The sequence below is a fragment of the Gambusia affinis genome, linkage group LG14 (genome assembly GCF_019740435.1).
Source record: "Gambusia affinis linkage group LG14, SWU_Gaff_1.0, whole genome shotgun sequence".
NCBI classification, from domain to species: Eukaryota; Metazoa; Chordata; class Actinopteri; order Cyprinodontiformes; family Poeciliidae; genus Gambusia; species Gambusia affinis.
Window position 1 is genome coordinate 22,048,905 of NC_057881.1, and position 19,605 is coordinate 22,068,509.

General features: G+C 41.4%; 2 protein-coding genes across 3 annotated transcripts in view; one reads left to right on the forward strand and one right to left on the reverse strand.

The window, feature by feature from the left end:
- The window catches only part of LOC122843333, a 705,002-nt gene that overhangs the window by 480,767 nt on the left and 204,630 nt on the right, over positions 1-19,605 (reverse strand). The gene's annotated exons all lie outside the window — the stretch shown is intronic.
- Positions 18,117-19,605, forward strand: part of LOC122843339 (solute carrier family 66 member 2) — a 32,572-nt gene continuing 31,083 nt past the window's right edge. Inside the window, exon 1 of one of the 2 annotated variants that reach the window (XM_044138008.1) lies at positions 18,117-19,100. In XM_044138008.1, the coding sequence (XP_043993943.1) occupies positions 18,898-19,100 (203 nt within the window). In that variant the 5' untranslated portion in view covers positions 18,117-18,897. The remainder of the gene's footprint in view (positions 19,101-19,605) is intronic. The other variant, XM_044138010.1, reaches the window with a different exon arrangement.

Consider the following 19,605-nt stretch of genomic DNA (forward strand, 5'->3'; position numbering starts at 1 on the left):
AGACCGCTGGAAACAGGTGGACTTGTATGGGGTTTCATTGTTGCCAAAAATATGCTTATTTGTCTACGCAAGGTGTGTATGCAGCATGCTTATGTAATGTAACGTGTTTATGTGCAGATGTAAGATGTAAGTATATTGTGGGCTTATCTCCATGTGTACACTGAAAAAAAGAATGGAGCTCCTGCTTAAAAAAATAGTTAATTTGCTATATGTAATCAAATAAAAATTGTCAACTTAATTTATTTACATTTGTTTAGCATTACAACTCAACAAGCTTGATATATTTACTTGGATGAAATTAATTTGATTACCTGTAGCAAATAAATGAAACCATAGTACTCAGGCTATTTTGTCTTTTATTAAAATTGATTTGATGACTTTAGACATTTAAATGTAACTAAGCAGAAAAAGCAAAAATCAATTTACAAAGTATTACAAGTCATATTTTTTACAGCTTTCTTTATTCTTATACAGTAATATTATTTTACTAGAGCATATTCCTGATCTTGAAGTGACATGCACATAGCATTTGTAAGAGAAGGCAACTGTTTTCCATGCCGTCATTCATATGCAATCTCATTCGAAGGGCAGAAAGAAGGATATTGAAGACGAGATGTTTAAAAGTGATTTACATCTTTACATGCATATATACAAAGAGACAAAGTAATAAATTGCATATTTAAAACACATTAACAGCTAATAGTATCTAATAGGAGTCTGGTTATCTGAGGGTTACCCAACGTGGTTCATATCTGACAAGACTTTCAGTTTCTCAGATGTCGAATGGTTTTTTCTTGTAGTTCGAACTATGTTTAGCATTTCTGACTTTAAAAAGTGTTCTTCTCGTATTTGCAACTGGAAAATCCGACAGTAGCGAGAGCATTTTTGGATTTCCTGAAGTCTTGTTGACCCAGCCAACCTAAAGCGCAAAAACAAAAACACAAAGGAGTTTTGTTTGCATGAAGTGTAATAAAATATCCGACATCTTTCACTAGACAGATGCCCGTATCTTCCATTTTTGAATTCAAACATCCATATCAGATTTGATTCGAAACATATTTTGGCGCTAAGGTAAACAGGAAATACACAAGAGGAAATCTACAAGTCTTGATGCTTGACATTAGAAGAAATGTACGGAAGAAAAACTGGGCCACTGGCTGGCACCAGGCCAAGATTAGTAAAAGCTACTCGTTGGGAATGGTGCAACCTTCAGCACAAGGTTAATGCCCATCACGCTTCAGCAGCACTGGTAGCGTGTATCCTTCGGTCCAAGGTAAGCAACAAATCCCTCTGCAACAGAGTCTGATGATCAGCCACAGCAAACAGTCCCACTAATATGAAATATCTGATTGTAGAAATTAAAAGGACGGTGAACAATATGGAAATATGTGACTTTTTTTGTTTGCATGTGTGCGCAGTTATATGAATAAGAGGGACTAGTCATTTATCAGCGTATGTTTGTAATAAAAACATTGTCCTTAAGAGGAATATAATAAATATGCAGGAATGAGTTACAACTGAGTGTGTAAATATTGAATACTGTAAAGCAAAGGAAGTCCAGCTCAGCTTTACTTTAGATTTGTTCAAATCTGAATGCAGATCAGATTTCTTACGTTTTTTTTCCTTAATTTATTAGTTTTTTTCAGGACAGGATACAAGTTTCTTTAAAGTGTAACTAACACAGTAACGCCCCTGTTAAAGTCTAACCCTCACCCCTGAGAAATGTTGAAAAATTCCAGCAAAGTGGGCAGAACAAAGAGACGCAACGAGGCGTGGCTTTACATGGGGCTGAACAGAGGAGGTAAGCTTTGAAACTTTGTAGCTATGTTTATAAACATTTTATCAAAAAACTTACAAGTGACAAATCTAGCATCTCGTCACCTAGCAACCCAAGCAAAGCTCCAGCAGCTGGTATTAGTGCTGTATGTGCTGTACAATGGCTGCTGAAAAAAACAAATATTTTGTTGTTGACTTACCATCCTGCAACAGATTGGCGACCTGTCCAGGGTGACCCCGCCTCTTGCCCGAAACGTTAGCTGTAGATAGACACCAGACATTTACCTGACCCCAATAGGGACAAGGGTGTCCAGGAACCACTTTCTGCACTCTTGTTGGTTGTGCAGGAGGCTCCACTTCTGCTTTTCAAAGACATCTAATTGCGCCTCCAGTTGCAGTCGATTTCACGTGCGAGTGGCAATTTTGAATAGGGGGCGTGGCCACCAGCAGCTTACCTGGATTTAAAGTGACAAGAGGCCCTGAGATGGCTCAAAACAGGCAGAACTGACCAGACTAACATCTCATCATCTAAGAATGATGTTGTGTAAAAAAATAAAAATAAAAAATAACAGATGTGTTTGGCATAATAGGTCACCTTTAAACACATTGGAGAATTCAACTGCTTTGGCACAATTTGAGCTGCATTGAGATGGCTTTAGGCAAAATAATGTGTAATTAAACAAATTTGCACAAAAATGTCAAAATTCGCACAGAAACATAAAGAAGCATCCCAAAATGACCCATTAATTCAGTTTATCAGAAAAAAAAAAGTTTATTTTGGGGGTTAGTTAAACTTTAACAACGTGTGCTCCTTTAGCTGTACCTTTATATTTAGTACATCAACACTGAAACAAATGGCAACATTTTATTCACTAACAGAAAGCAAATTAGAATAATTCCAAATCCTTCTGGATATCCAGATATGCAGAGGGAACTCTGGTTCATAAAGCCAGAGCTCTGGCCTTTCAAACTCTGGCAAGAAACTTTTTTTTCCTTTTTTTTTTTTTTTTGCAGATATTCCAGAAACCAATCCTTCCTGCTCAATTAGTCTCCGCCTGTCTGCCTTTCCCTCCCTCTAATTCAAATATCTATTATTGAAACCCCAGTAATTTATAAAAAAATAACCCTCTCTGTCTCTCTTTTTCTCTCTCTCTTCGTTTAATTAAAATATGCTTCATTGGAAATGGCATGAATATGGCATAGGCCTCTCCCTCTTTTCCTCGTATGAATATTTATGGTATTCAGCAACAGACGGTTACCATGGGAGACAACCCCACTGAGCATGTGCTCGTCCTCTCATCCCTCTGTTCTCTCTTTCATCTCCGCTGTCCTCGGTCACCATCCCGCCATTGATCTCTTCACTTTGGCAGAGCCCAGCGTTGGTTGGAGTCCCGTTTTATTTATTTTTTTCCCTCCCTCTCTGCTGTTGACGCATGAAAAGTAGAATACTTCGGTTTTTGGGTTGTTGCTTTTTTTGTGTGAACAAAATGAGGCTGATATCGTCTCACTCGCGCAAACCGACGGGCAGGTTGGCAGCCGAATAATGAAATCCAAGCCTCCATTTGCGTACCAGACTGTGTGTGTGAGTGGAGTGTGCGATTGTGTTCGGCGGCGGCAGCGGCCTGTAAACTGTCTAATTGACCTTTCCGCGCTCCACAAAGGACAACTACGCCGCCCGTCTCCGTCCGTCCGCCATTCCCCCCATCTCTCCTGTCCTCCATCATTCTGCCCCCGTTCCACCCTGACACTTCTAATCTTGTCCTCCGGTTCTTCTCACCAGTTGTTGCCATTCCTCGTTAGTCATTTATTTGCACTTCTGAAGGTTGGATGTGTAGCGTTGCATTTTAAACCAGATGTTAAGTCTTCACAGTGCTTCTCCTTTACCACATTTTGCTGCGGAGACATTTTTTTTATTTTGTCAAAAGTCGAAACACAACACCTTGTGATATCAGTGGGAATATTTCTGCGTCCCCAGAACCAAAAGCTGAGAAGCAAAATTCTGTTTTTAATGCTCAACAAATCTGGAATAAACTTCCATAAAACTACAAAATTGCTGAAGCATTGACTTCATTTAAGTCAAGGTTAAATGATATCTTTGATTAATAACAATTCAATCAATGCATCTCCCTGTTGATTTTTGAGGACAGCATTTGACAAAGTCTGATTTATATTGCTTGTTTCATAACTGTTGACTGTATTATGACTGCAAAAACACAAAATTTTACCAAGTATTTTGGTCTAGTTTGTAGTGTAAATACTTTAATGCACCTGAAATGAGACAAAACTAACTCATAAGTAACTTTTCACAAAGATGTATGAACTTTTTTAAGTCAACAGTTCCTTAATGTTGATTTTTTAAAAGCACTAGGTCCCACTGGCAGATTATTTAACTTTTAACAAAACATTTTTTCCCACATTACAGGTGAAATAATCGGCCAGTGGAACTAGTACTTTTCAAGATCTATATTTTAAGTTTGTGTTTTTGCAGTGATATTTTTTATGGTGTGTAGCACATTTTAAACCTTCTGAGACATTTAATTAAACATGTTCACTGAAATTACAAGTAATTAAGGCTTAAAATATTTCACTCTGTGGGCAATGAATCAATACAAGTTTCACTTTCTGAAACAAGAGACAGAAATGTTTACTTTTTCACAAAATTCATACTTTATGAGCTCTATTTGTAGGTGTAATGACATTAAAATGTGTTTTTCCAACAGAGCCTCTCCAGGGCAGGTCAACATCTGGTTTGAAAGTGTGACTGTGGACAGGCCATTAGTCTGTCTTCAGAGTATGAGACCTGCTGATAAACCTAAACGCATTACGTGTAAAAGGAACGTTTAATGGATAGAGAATGTTAGAGCTGAGTGGGAAAACTGTTCTTCATGCCAGAAGATCCCATTATTCTGATTGAGTTCAGCCACCTTGTTCAGAACGGGAGGGAGCCATTTTTAATTAGCCGACTGGATGAAGAGTTAATCATCCTTCTGAAGGGACAAACTCAGTCTGTGTGAAATTTGAAAGCGTTTATAATGTCTAGCTCACCTTTATGTTCTCCCCGTGACATCCAGAGTGGTCTCAGAGAAACCATGGAAATGCTGTATCAGCATTCTTACAAAGAAGCCAGTCACCAGTGATGCATTTGATGGCAAAATAATACACCAGGACGTACAGTTGGGACGAGTTTTTATGGGCAGCTTTTATGCTGACGTTTGAAGGGGCAGTTTTATGTGAAATTTACTTTTTTTTTTTTTTAGCTTTACATCATGTTATAATGATGTTATTCTCTCATCAAAAACATGCCTGGAGTGTTGATTTGATTCTTTCCTCCATGTTTGAGAAATCATTTAATCTTGTGTATAGCAACCATCCAGCTGTGTAAAACACCTGGATGGACGTAGCTCCGCCTTCGAGCATGAAGCTCCTCCTCAGAGATGCAGTTTCAAGCTTCCTATTCACAGAGCGGATCTCCCCCAACTTTACCTTCTGCTTCTACACTTGGCCCTGGCTTCCACGTTTAACCATGACTCTCTCCTAGACAAAACTATTGGCTGAGCTTTTGCTGGAACTAAATGTGTTCTCTTTCATCCTTTAAACTTGAAAACCTGCCCAGAGCTTGTTTGTTAAAGGGACATCAAAAGACATTTGACTTTGTAATTTAACACCTTGAACACCTTGGGCATCTGTCTCTTTAAGAAACTGCTGCTCTTTCTGAAACTCCACCTTCAGAAAATCATCATATCACCTCCCCTTTATTTAACAACTTTTTTACCTGTGTAGCACTGAGAAGTAGCTCCTATAATGAGCTCAGCAGATGCTCAGTTCCACCAGGTGTTTGCTAATTGCTGCTGGCTAGTCTGAAGGAGCTGAGTGGGGAGGGCCTCTCTGTGAGGCAGAAGCTTGGAAACTGCAGCTCCAAGAGGAGCTTTGTTCTCGAAGGCGGGGCTAGGTCCAAGCAGGTGTTTTGCATAGCTGAATGGTTGCCACGGGAGATTAAAGGATTTCTCAAACATGCATGAAAAAAATCAAAGCTTTGTTTTCGATGAGGGGATAAGATTATGGCATGATGTAGAGCTCAAAACAAGTTAATTTTACATAATACTGCTTCTTTAAGTCAAACCACGCCTATGGAGGAAGTAGGTAAAGCAGCAACCACTGCTATTGCTTCTTACTTTTCTCCAATGTAGAAAGTATTCCTGGGTCAGTACTTCTGTTTGTTTTTTGCATGTACACTCTGTATTCTCAAACCCCCAGCCAGTCGTGACAGATGAACACTCACACTGAGCCAGGTTGTGGTTCTGCTGGAGGTTTTTTTCCTGTTAACGGGAACTTTTCCTATTTACAAAAAAAGGCTTTTGAAATGTTATTGGATTTGATTTTTTTGCTTGTGGACGTGAACGTAAACACCATGGACCCCCATGGCTCCCCTACCAACCTGAACACACGTTTCTGAGCATAGCAACCATTTCGGATGGGAACACACACACACGCACGCACACGCACACACCTGTCGCAGGTGAACGCTAGTGTTTCACTGTCGTGGCTAGCGTTAAGCCAGCCCAGTTTCCATAGCGACAGAGACCAGGCCTGTTGCTGTCTGCCAATCCCCAGGGCGTGCTTGAGTCTCCCCTGACGGGTAGAGAGGAGAGGGCACATGCAGCGAGTAGGAGGAGGTGAGGAGAGCAGGAGGACAGAGGGAAAACACGACAAAACACCAACAGGTTTTATTATCCAGGGGCAGAAAGAACAAAGAGAATTTAAATAACTCACTGATTTTATAAGGTTCTTACTTTTTTCGTCCAAAAGTTTGAAGTGACCTCTCTTCACCACAGAACTCATTTCTCCGGTATATCTGTTCCCACTATTTCCAATCTTTGCTTCATGTTTTCTACCTCCAGTGTGTGTTCCCCCTCCTTTCCTGCAATCTGCTTTGACCTAGATGTTGGTTCACCTGGGTCTCCCAGTCCCCGTCTGCAGGAAAGAAAAAAGAAAAAAAAAAAAAAACAATTTCAGACTCCATTTCCTTCACTAATTTTACCCACAGACCTGGCACCTTGTTGTGTTCTGCATCTATGTAACGATATCTACATCTTGCTAAATAGCAACACTCCAAACTTACTGTGTGAAAAAACTTGTTCCCTTGTGATTTTGATTGTGAAATTGTGGTTTTTGACATTGGCAGAATATGGGCCAAGTTTTGCACATATTTATAATGGAAACGCAGCTAGTCTTAATTGAATTAATGACGTAAGTCTGACGTAAGTGTGGAAAAATGCCTCGTGGTCTTTTGCCAAAGACAAAATATAAATCCTACATTTGCTAAACTCTGATGCTATTACATTTTAATTTGTATTTTGTGAAGAAGGAAGTTGTGCTCAGTGTCTTCCTCTGAGAGGTTTGTGTTGTTTTCTTCAGTGGTTCTTGGTGCAGCGCCACCACAGGCGAGGAGGTGAACAGCTTCATCAAAGGTTTTGGTTTGTTTGACACAGAGCAATGTGAAAGCAAACCCCACCAGCAGAAAATATATTGTAACTCTGTTTTCCAATCAAACCAACACCACCACCATCAGTTCTTCTGGCGCCTTGTACAGTCATTCTAAAAGATCCATGGAGAAATTTCTGAATATGAAGATTTCAGCCCAAACAGTAGCGTCTTCAGTCTCCCCAGATCCAAAACGGCTCTTGCAGCCGCCCAAAGTTGGACGTCTGTTTCTATTTCTGTAGATATAAATGTTTCAGAGCAGACAGAGGCTGATATATGTTACAATTGGGCTGCTGGGATAAATTTAGGCCCCGGCTTGCCTCTGGCGCTGTAAAGTAGAACAGAGTTTATGGATGAGTTTGGTTCTGAGGAGAGCTGGAATTGCTACTGTAAATCTAACAGGTGGTCAGTGGTGTTTTGTGGTTCGTGTTGACACCTGAAGGCGAGAGTGTGTGTGTGTTTGTAGGGTGAGTTATTGAGATGGAGAGGCGAAAGTGACACAGATTTTCACTTCAAAGGTGGGCCAGAGCAGAGCTCAGATTAAAGCCCGCCAGGAATCAAAGAGCTGCAGGCCGTAGGCAGCACACAGGTGTCTCCTGTATGCGCATGTTTGGGTGAGTGTGAGTGTGAGTGTGCCCACTCTCATTTCTTCTTGTTTTGTTATATAACAGAGGCCTCACGTCTATTTTTACCCACCAGCTCTCATGGGAACTCTCTAGTCTAGGGTTTTTCTTTACTTTTAATTTTTTTGCAGCCTTTGGTTTGTCTGTGGAGTTCAGGTCTCCAAGATAAGGTCTCTCCAGATGTGGGAAGTCTGGTGTGAAGTTTGACAGAATCCTACTTATTGCTCAAAGCCTCTCCTCGCTCCCTCACGGTCTTATTCAGACGATAAGAGGTGTTGTCTAACCCTGACGTCAGCTCACCCACCTCCTCCTCGGTGAAATCCAGAGGACAGGCCAGGAAACGAAAGCTGTAAACAAAATCTCTGACAGAGCCGACACCAACGTCACGGCCAATGAAACAGACTCATGTTCATTGTTTCGTCTGGACTTGGAGAGCGGTGCCAGAAAGATGCGGTGTGGCAGTGTACAATCACCGGATCACACTTGCAGTCGGAGGTATAACTGGGAGCCTGCGTTCAGAGCTATCAGAAAGTTTCGTCTTTGCTCATCGAATACTTGTCAGACTTAAATGTTTCAGATAATTGGCCAGATTTTAATGTCAGACAAATATAACCTATCCAAACCAAATCCCACTAAAGTACAATTCAGTTTGAAAAATACTTCTTCTTTTTTTTCAAAGGGAAATTAAAAGTTGTTGTTACTATCGCTAAGTGTCTTAAAAGAGTCGTTGTAATAAACTATGTTGCCCTAAAAGTGTCTATCAAATCATCCAGCTGTGCTTGGGGTCCAGATTTGCTCCCAATTCCCCCACTAGGCTCCTTCAGACTAGCCAGAAGCAATTAGCAAACACCTGGTGGAACTGTACATCTGCTGAGGTCATTATAAGTGCTACTTCTCAGTGCTATGCTGGTAAAAATGTGAAAGGGTTAAAAGAGGAGCAGTGTTGTGATAACTAAAGTTCTTCCACTGGCTCCCTGTAGCTCAGAGAATAGAGTTTAAGATACTATTGTTAGTTTATAAATCACAGCTTAGCACCACAATAGATTAAAGGCCTGCTATTGTTGTATCAACCTTCCAGACCTCTCAGGTCTTCTGGTTCTGCTCTGCATTCCCAAAGCCAGAACCAAATGAGGAGAAGCAGCATTCAGCTGCTATGCACCACAAATCTGGAACAAACTTCCAGAAAACTGCAAAACAACTGAAACACTGACTTCCTTTATATCTAGACTGTTTAGAGTTGCTTTTGAACCACAATGAATTAATCACTAACCAACATTTTGAGGTGTGATGACAGCACTTGGAAAAATGTAATGTTTCGATTATTGATTTTTTGTGTGTGTGTTTTAATAATGCCTCCTAAGATACTTTAAGGTACCTTTTCAGAATGAGCGTGAGTTTCTTAAAGAGACAGAGGCCCAATCTCATCCATCCATCCATTTTCTGTTCACCCTTGTCCTTTAGAGGGGTCAGGAGGTGCTGGTTTCTATCTCCAGCTACGTTCTGGGTGAGAGGCGGGGTTCACCCTGGACAGGTCGCCAGTCTGTCGCAGGGCAACACAGAGACATACAGGACAAACAACCATTCACACACACACTCACACCTAGGGAGAATTTAGAGAGACCAATTAACCTGACAGTCATGTTTTTGGACTGTGGGAGGAAGCCGGAGAACCCAGAGAGAACCCACCATGCACAGGGAGAACATGCAAACTCCATGCAGAAAGATCCCCGGGAATCGAACCCAGGACCTTCTTGCTGCAAGGCAACAGCTCTACCAACTGTGCCACTGTGCAGCCCAGGTCAATCTCAAGGTGTTAAATTACAAAGCAAACATTTCTTTTAAGACATATTTGATATATACAGCATTTTCTTGACTGTGTTATAAAATTGAACTACGTGCCTGGAAAACACATAACACTGCTCCTTCAAAAGCAAATCCGACACATGTATAGGTGTCTACCACTGAGTTGGAGAAGCCACTTTACAGTGTTGGCATTTTGCTTGTGTTTCACCTTTAAAGTGAAGTGTTTCAAAGCATCAGGATGGAGAAGAGGGGTGGGTAGAGGACACAGTGCTTGAAGTGTGTCCTCTGCCCACGGGTGAGGTTCCTCCTCACCGCCACCCCCGATCCAGTGCGGAGTCCCTATGGATGCAGACAAGCCACTAAAACACCCAGCTTCCATCCCAACGTGGGCCGCAGAGCTGAACCTCTCTAGCTCACCTCGCCACCGGCCACGGCTCTCCACACGCCCACTCAACACTCCACGGTGAGGGAAAGGAGGGGCCGGGGTGGGTGCGTGTGTGTGTGTGTGCGTGTGTGTGAACTCTCTCATTTGCCGCCCTGACTTCTAACGAAGCATCACGTAACGCTGCAACGGCGCCTCGCGCGCCGCTCATCATCATCATCATCATCATCATCATCATCATCATCATCATCATCATCATCCTCTCTCACCCCACCCGCGTGTCTGCTTTTTGCCAACCCGGCGAAGACACACGTGGCTCTCGGTGCACATACATGCAAAACCACGGTACGCCGGTACGCTGTTGCTGGTTGCCATAGCAACACGGTCAGCGGCGTTCATGCTCTTTTGGCTTTACCCGAGCATCACAGTGGGGCCAGGTGGTATTTGAAGTGCGCCGAAGCACACAGAGCTCAGCTCACGCGGTGCGGCCACACAGACTGAAGCAAACACGAAGCCAAGGCTGCTGTGTGTGTGTGCGTGGGGATGTGTGTGTGTGGGTGTGTGTGTGTGTCTGTGTTTCACTCTGTCACGTTAAAATATTCCTTACAGGTGATAGAAAGCCAGTTAGAGAGCAGAGGTGACGAGAATAAAAGTTTGATAAATAGTGCCATCTAAAGGACAAATTACGCAAGTGCACCAACAAAGAAACTTTTTTTGTTTTTTGTTTTTTTTATTACTGCTTTCTTTTTACATCACATGGATAATAGAAAAGTATTGATAACACTTATTTTGTAACACATACTAAGTTATAGCTGTATTCATTTTTTCCAACATAAAACTTTAACTGGGGCTTGCCATAGCAATGCACAGGAGAGCATTGAAATGCCTTGCAAAGCAGCTTCTGGTAACCAAGTGCCACCAAGTAAACGTCTGATTTTTTAGCAATAGTAAAAATCAGAAGATAGTGCATTAACATTAACACAAACATTAGCAGTAACTACTGCCCACATTAGCAGCAGCCTTTTTCCTAAAATACACTTTTTAGCTATTTTATTTATTAGCCATGTTTTGCACTGAATGGAGGAATTCAATGTAAGACAACGTGCTAGTTATACCCCACTCCACTGGCAGCATTAGGATAACATTAGCATTTTTTTGCTAATTTTAGCTTATACACTCATTTTAATATACTGAATGGAGTAGGTCCATGTTGCTCAACATGTTTGAGCAACATGCTCAGGATGTTACTTACTTACTTACTTTAGCATTGATGCTAATTTTTAGCCTCAGAACGCTGGGTTCCAACCGACGGGCACACTTTGGCTTTCCCCATTCAAATTTCTTCCAAAATGTTCTAGTTCTATAATTTAAAGACTTCAGCACCATGGTCAGAGTCAAACCTGTAGTGACAGGATGTGACCACTAGAGGGAGGTATTGTACTCTAAGAAGCAATCCATTAATTTGGGCACTTAGTTATTTTGACTTTAATGTCTTTCCATCACTTACAGTCTAACCTTCATGTGCTGAATATTTGATTTAGCCCTACCAGGAATCGATTCTCCGCCGGTAACTTGCTTCATAGTTTGTTGCATGTATTAGTTGTTGTTTTTTTTTAATCCCTCTACATAAAACTAGCATCACTTTTTCATGAAGATCAACATGCCGTGGCAGATGACACATTCATTTTTAATAAACATTACTGAAATTAGCACCATAAAAAATGCATTATTTCACAGAGCACAGTTGCTTAAGCAATGAGAAGGTAATTTAAAGAAAAAAGGAAGTAGGTAGATTGGGGTATCAAATGATGTTTGGATGTAAATGGATTTGTTTTGGGGGGGTTGTGACAATGCATTCACAAACTGAGGAAAACATTCCAATAACTGAGGCTGTGTGAAACACTGGCAACAAAAAAAAAATACCTTAACACACTAAGCAGAACGGAGTAGATTAAATGATGGACCCACATTTTGTTAGGTTCTCTGCACAATCAACATTTTAGACTCCAAAAAGTGTCATATAAACTTTATTTCACTTAGTAAAGAAAATAATATAGCAATATACAAGAAAATGCATTCAACATATCTTAAAATATATCCAAATAAAGTGGAAGCAGTGAAAACAAGAACCCTCTTAATGAAAGTCCATTCAAAGCAGGACTGATAGAAAGCACCAATGTTAGCGGAGGTTGGATCAAAAATATTGAAGCTGATGAATCTCCTAACTACATCTAGACACAGGAACTTGAAACAGTAATGGTACACGGCTGGTACATAAACATATACAGAAGAATATATACTTCTGGTTAGTCTAACACATATAGATTTGATGCCATATCAGCTAGCAGCTTTAGTTCATTATGAACTACTGATTCTGATAAATCTCCACAATGTTCTTTGGTTTCTCATTTAGCTACAATCTGATTGCAGTGCCTCAAAAAACAACGGTATAGCTGGTTCAACCTCAAAGGAGGCTTGAAACAGGTCAAGTCACATGGGATGGTCTAAGAGCCTGATTCTGGATCTTCAACATCACCAGTAAAATGTTGTTAGAAGTTTGTAAAAGGCTACGTAGGGAAACACAGCAAACATGAGGAACAATGTCGTCTGGTCAGATGAGAACAACCTACGACCAAAACCCTGTAGGGTGAAAAACAAACGTCATCCCCACTGTGGCACAATGTGGAATGTCGGGATGCTTTTCTTCTTCGGGGATATGGAAGTTGGCAGAGTTCAATTGGAACCATTGGAAGATGGTTGAAAAACAGCCTGGAAGAAAGCCTAGGAGCAGAGGTTCACCTTCCAGCACAGCAATGACTTTAAATGTCCAGCCCGGCTAGAGTCACTTTGGACTGGCTTTGTCCTCTATGCCAGCTTTAGTCATCAGCTCAGTTACGTTTTTCTCCAGGTCGTCGATGCGAGTTCCCATCTGAGCCAGTGCAAGAGTTAAAGACATCTGCAAACCTTTATCAGCTGAATGTTACAACAAATCAGTTCTCAAGAGAATTCGATTAGAAAGTCTTGAATGACATGATCTGATAAATAATTACCCGTAATAAAGGTTTGTACCTACATTAGTTACAAACATAGTAGTTTGGATGTAAACTAGTTACAAACACAGTAGTTTGTAACTAGTAGAAGTTTTTGGGGGGAGTTCTGCAGCCTAAAATTACACCTGATTTCCTCCGAGCAGTGCTGTCAGTCCTCTTATGGTTGGTCAAAGCCCAACCAAAATGTTGTCACAGTTCATCTTCAATTCTTAGGAAATAGATGGAAGCTGATCCACAATTGCAGGAACAACCCGTTTTGCTTTGGGTGTGTGTTGTTCCACACACCATGGTAATAGAGCCGAGTTCTGTCTGGTTAATGCTTGACTCGTCTGCGAGGTCTCTGCGGCACCACAAGGTCAAGTTACGGCATTTCAGCAACCACGTCCCTCTGTGTGACTAAATTTTCCAAGCTGCGCACCTCTAAAATGTCATAACTACATGGAGAGTTCAGTGAGAAAAAAAAACATGGCGGACGAGCAAAAGCTCTTCTTGGTGCATTTTTGCAAAGAGAGATATTTTCCCCCCTAGAAAATATCCAGAATATGCGCTTCAGGGCGGACGAACTGCATAGAGCAGGGGTTTTCAAAGTATGAAAGGGTGAGCCCCCCTTCAAGGAGCTTAAGGCCTGCTGCGCCCCCCTCCCCCCCCCCGGGGGGGAGGAGGGGGGTGGAGTTCTAAAAACTCCACCTTCAGCCCCGCTCTGGCCAAAACCAGTGATGTCATAGTTACTTTGAAAAAGTAACTTTAATCGGACTACTGATTACTCCTTGAAAAAGTAACTTAGTTATATTACTGACTACTTGACTGACCAAGTTACTTTCCAAGTCAAGTAGTAACTAACTGCAGGAAAGTAACTTTTTAGTTACTTTCAGCAGCTGCTAACAACAACGCTCTGCCTCCTGTGAAAATCACATTGAGCTTTGCCAATACTTAATTGTAAGTTATTTTATAATGGTAACATCAACAATGTGTCTCCACTGATAAGGTTGAACTGAAAAGGAGATTGTACAAAAAATAAAAAACATGAGTAATTTGTGTGGTCCACTGTTGTCTGGAAAACTCTAAGAAGGATCAAGCCCCTCCAGGATTCTGGGATGCCTTCTTGATATGATATGGCGCACAGAGCTCCTCCTGCAGCTCCACAGCTCCGATGGCTGCGACACTTATCGTAATATTAATAATTATAACGATGCTAGTCAGCACTTGCCATTATAACTATTGCCAACTACGGACACGTTCATTCGTGGCTGTTTTCACGTTTATTGCGCTGTTTATATTGGTCTCGATGTTTGCAGTTTCGATGTCATTGAGAGGTAATAAATTAAGTTGACATTTACAAAGACACAGCGGGACGGATCATCCGGGAAATGATGAACAGGGAGAGACGGAGTAAAACTACCTTAATGACGGACAAATTCTGGAATTTATTGTGAGTCTCTGCTTATTTCCAAGCCCAAATGAGCAACTTCACGTTCAAAAACGAGCCCAAACCCGCAACCCGCCGCTCATTAAATCTGCAAGCGACTTTAAAAAAATGAAGCCCAAAGCCGCTTATAATAATCGGACTTGTCGACAGAAACTCAAAATAGTTCCAGTTTTTCCACCAACAAAACGCGCATCTCCCTCCATTGTTTACATTTCTGTCGCATAGAGACGTCGGTCACTCGACAAGACGCGTAGAGGAAATACGATTAAATAACAAAAGAAGAAAGTAACGCACAGTAACGCAAAAATGATTTTGATAAGTAACTGTAGTCTGACTACTGGATTTGAAATAGCAACGCGTTAGATTACTCATTACTGAAAAAAGTGGTCCGACGTCAGTAACGTTACTGACATCACTGGCCATAACATCCTCTATGGGGGGGAAACATTTCCTCTGATCCCCGCTCCACACGCACCCACAGTACCAACTTTTCCTAAATCCACAGAGTTGATCGTGCGTAAAAGACGTTTCTCTCACATCAGTAGACAGCAAGCAGATAGCTTTTCCGGTTTATTTTCCCCTAGAAAATATCCAGGCGCCAGGGAGGCGCCTCCACACTGAACCGCATAGAGTATAAATGTTGCAAAAGTTCTGTCAGCCTGGTTCCTCACATCTATTTTCCACTTCAATTGTTTTCACCACAAAGGCCATCTATATTTATGAACCCTTTGTAAAATGGATATAAAATTTAAAAGGAAAAAAAAGCTAATGCAACATCTTTATTAGATTGTATAAATCATCTTAGCTCAAAATGTTAAATTATTTTTCATTGAAACCACACTTATGGGCACCACTGAAAATTCTGTTTATTTCCTTTTTGCTGGTCAAACACTGCTGTGGGATGGCATCCCGTTCTTCCACTATGACAGGTTGCAAATCAGACAATGAGGTTGTGTTGGCACAAACAGCAAGCCCCACAACTCACCTCCACCTTTAGCAAGCTTGTTACGCATCCAACACAAACCTGCGTCTTCCCTACCGATGCAGGCTTAGGTGCTAATTATTTAAAACAATGAATGATTTTAAATATTTTCTGGTCATAATGGTAAAAAGAATGTTTTGGTTTTTTTTATTGTTTTTTTTTTTTTTAAGTGTGACTGCCCTCTGGTGGTCATCAAACTTCCTTGACGAAACACGTTCTTTATTAGTAAATAATTTCAAGTGTTCCAGATGAGTGAAAACAACAAGCTGTGTCACCACAACTTTAAAGAAGGAAAACAAAAGGGGGGGCAAACGAAGGATATTTCTTGACTCCAGCTGTCCAGATATAGCCAGAAACCTCTCCTGAAGGTGCTGCATCGTAGTTTCCATCTGAGAAGACAGACGAAAACAACTGCCCTTGAAATACAAAGTTAAACACGTTTAACTGAAACTGAAGTTAAGGAATGTTTTCAGAAGAGTTATGAGTTCCGGTGAGCAAACTTACCGCCTCTGTCATCTCTTGTGCAGCTTTACAGTCTGTTTTGGACATTTTATTTTCTCCAAGCCGCACGGTCGCGTTATTCCTCAACTGAAATATATCCCAAACGAGTCAATGTATAAGTATTTAGCTAAACGGAGAGGTTAGCGCACCCTTAGAAATGGGTTTCGCCTCTGTAAGGTTGGCAGTGACTCCCTTAACTTTGCGGCATATCAGCTGGAGCGACGAAAACTCTGACTTCCGTTTTTTGCTATCACTACTTCAAAATAAAAGTTGTTCCCTTATAGAAATCATTTGTTTAACCGAAAGCGGGTTCCATTAATGGTTCCAGCTCAACGGACGGATATTAGACAACAGGAAGGAAAGCTACTACTATTACTTACTATTACTACTCGCTAGTCGCTACTAAAGAGCTATTACTAAAGACTACTAGCTCTTTAGTAGCTAGTAGTCTTTCTCCACTTTTTTTTACGACGTCGTTTTAGGGCCATTTCAAAAATAAAAACACCCATTTGTGAGGACGAAAATCCCTAGTTGAAATCGGAAGGTCAAATGAGATGATAAAGAAAACAGTATAAGACAAATCTCCGTGTTTCTACTTTTGTAATGTCTGCAAAGTTGTATGGGGTTCTAAAAGGTTTTAGAATATAGTGTTGTACTTTTAATGTGATGTTAACACTGGAAAGTTTTAAACGGTAATTTGAACAAATAATCATTTTTCGCCTTTATTTTGAAGTTAGATGTTCTCTCATTTCCTGTTTCATATAGTTTGAGTCTTCCTGGTTTGACTTTGACATCCACAGTGATTTGTGTACATGGGGGACAAAAAACAGAGCATTTTATTAACTGTTTGTCAACCAATCCAGTGAGATAGGTCAGGTCAAGGGGGCTTTTTTAAAAATGTATTTATTTGTCTTGATCCATCAGAGCTGTAAAAATTGCTCCTCTCTGTCACTTTGGTTTTTATATAAGACTTTGCCTTTCTTACTCTCATAGATCAAATGTAGTGAACAGACTGCAAACAGGGTTATGTAATTTTCGTAAACCCTGTAAAGCTTCATAATCCAGACTTTGCGTGTCTTTCATCTCCGTTGCTCAATGGGATGAATTTATAATGAGAACCTAAAATAGAAAGAGCAGTGGAAGTGTACTGGAGCACTGAGTATGACTCGAGACGACATGATATGACATAGAACTACAAAGGAACTAAAATAATCCCAGGAAGATGAATTATTGATGTTACCTCTGCGTTCCATGCTCTTCAATAAAATATTTCTGGTTCTGGTGAAGGGCTGCATAAAAGGTTTCAGGAGACCCAGGGTGAAATCAGGGGTCCTACCTAAATATTTGGTTTCCTTGACGTCAAAATTTGTGCCTATAAGTAACACCACCAATATTTAACCATTTTTTTTTATTATTACTATTGATTAAAATAAACGGAAATCTCTTTTTAAGAAATGTAAGTTTTCAGGTTTTAAGAGAAGCATCTGCTTGAAAGACCCGTCCATCCATCCATTATCTGAACACCCTTCTTCCCTAATGGGGTCGGGAGGGTTGCTGGTGCCTATCTCCAGCTGCATCCCGGGCGAGAGGCGGGGTCACCCTGGACAGGTCGCCAGTCTGTCGCAGGGAAACACAAAGACATACAAGACAAACAACACACTCACACCTAGGGAGAATTTAGAGAAACCAATTAACCTTTTTGGTCTGTGGGAGGAAGCCGGAGAACCCGGAGAGAACCCACCATGCACAGGGAGAACATACAAACTCCATGCAGAAAGATTGGCCGGCCGGGAATCGAACCCAGGACCTTCTTGCTGCAAGGCAAGCCCCGCTTGAAAGATCCGGTGGATAACAAATCAAACTAGCGTGTTATGGATTTCAGAGTTTCTACGTGCCAGCAAATCGTCAGGTGTCTTAATTTATTCCTCACTAGAAACTGTATTCTTTTTACTACATTTGACTTTGTGGTGCCATCAGACTTCTTTTATGTTGTTGTCTGTTGGAGAAAGTGAGGTGCACAAAGGAGCATTACCATAGATTCTAGGATGTTGTTTTTTTCTTATGTTGTAATAAATTTGCCCTTGCTGTACACTTGAATTTCCCCAATCTGGGACAAATTTCTTAGCTTTAAGACACACCGTTGCTTTTAAGACTTTTACATAGCATAGAAACACACTGAAGAAAAACACAAAACATAGGCGACATTGTCTTCGGTGGTAATGCTTACCTAAGCTTTTTTTTGCCAATCGCCAAAAAAAATTAAAGAAGAAGACCGTTTCCTGCATTTTTATAATGAGATAGAAGTTCTTTTCTTATCACAGCGAGAAAAGCGCTTAATCAATTTGGCGGGTGAAGCATCTTGACTGAGTTCACTATCTTCGTTCGAGTCTGTGACGTTTCAGGAAGTGCAGAAAAAAGGAATAAACTGACTAACCGGTTGCGCTGCACAGCGAAGGAATGCTCGCTATGTCAATGCAGTTCTTTTCTCTTTTTTACAGTCAATTTTTAAGATTATTTCACTGAGTTTCAAAAACCTAGGTTTATCATCATAATTATTTAAATACCCTAACTCTGGCTGACCTCTTGCTAGCATCAACACGACAACAAATCACTCCGCTAATCAGATCCTTGCTGATTTCCAATGCTGTAACAGAACCTTCCGGTTTTTCGTATCGATGTCGTGGCGGTAGTTGGTTCCATTGTTTGTACATCCTGTGCGAAAGAGCAACCACAACACGGATGTTACTCCTCGCGCACACTCCGAGGCATCATCGTCATCATCATCACCACCACCACCATCATCATCACCAACAACTGTCAGCCCCTAGGAGCTTTGCCAGCCGGCTGTCTTCACTTCAGAACCGCAGCTGAACATGGAGGATGAGGCGTTCCAGCATGTTGTGTCCGTGTTCAGCTCGCTGGTGTCGTGGGTCGCCGCGGGTGCCATCATGTTCGGCGGGGTGGTGCCCTACATCCCGCAGTACAGAGACATCCACCGGACCCAGAACGCGGAGGGCTTCTCCACCTACGTGTGCCTGGTGCTGCTGGTGGCCAACATCCTGAGAATCCTGTTCAGGTACGGCTGGGTCCTCCTCAGATCTGCGGTCATGTTTTCTGCCTGTTGAACCTTTTTTACTCTCAAAACTTCAGTATCAAATAGAAGAGAATTATTATTATTATTATTATTATTATTATTATTATTATTATTATTATTATTATTATTATTATTATTATTGGCTGCACAGTGGCGCAGTTGGTAGAGCTGTTGCCTTGCAGCAAGAAGGTCCTGGGTTCGATTCCCGGCCGGGGATCTTTCTGCATGGAGTTTGCATGTTCTCCCTGTGCATGGTGGGTTCTCTCCGGGTTCTCCGGTTTCCTCCCACAGTCCAAAAACATGACTGTCAGGTTAATTGGTTTCTCTAAATTCTCCCTAGGTGTGAGTGTGTGTGTGCATGGTTGTTTGTCTTGTATGTCTTTGTGTTGCCCTGCGACAGACTGGCGACCTGTCCAGGGGGAACCCCGCCTCTCGCCCGGGACGCAGCTGGAGATAGGCACCAGCAACCCTCCCGACCCCATTTAGG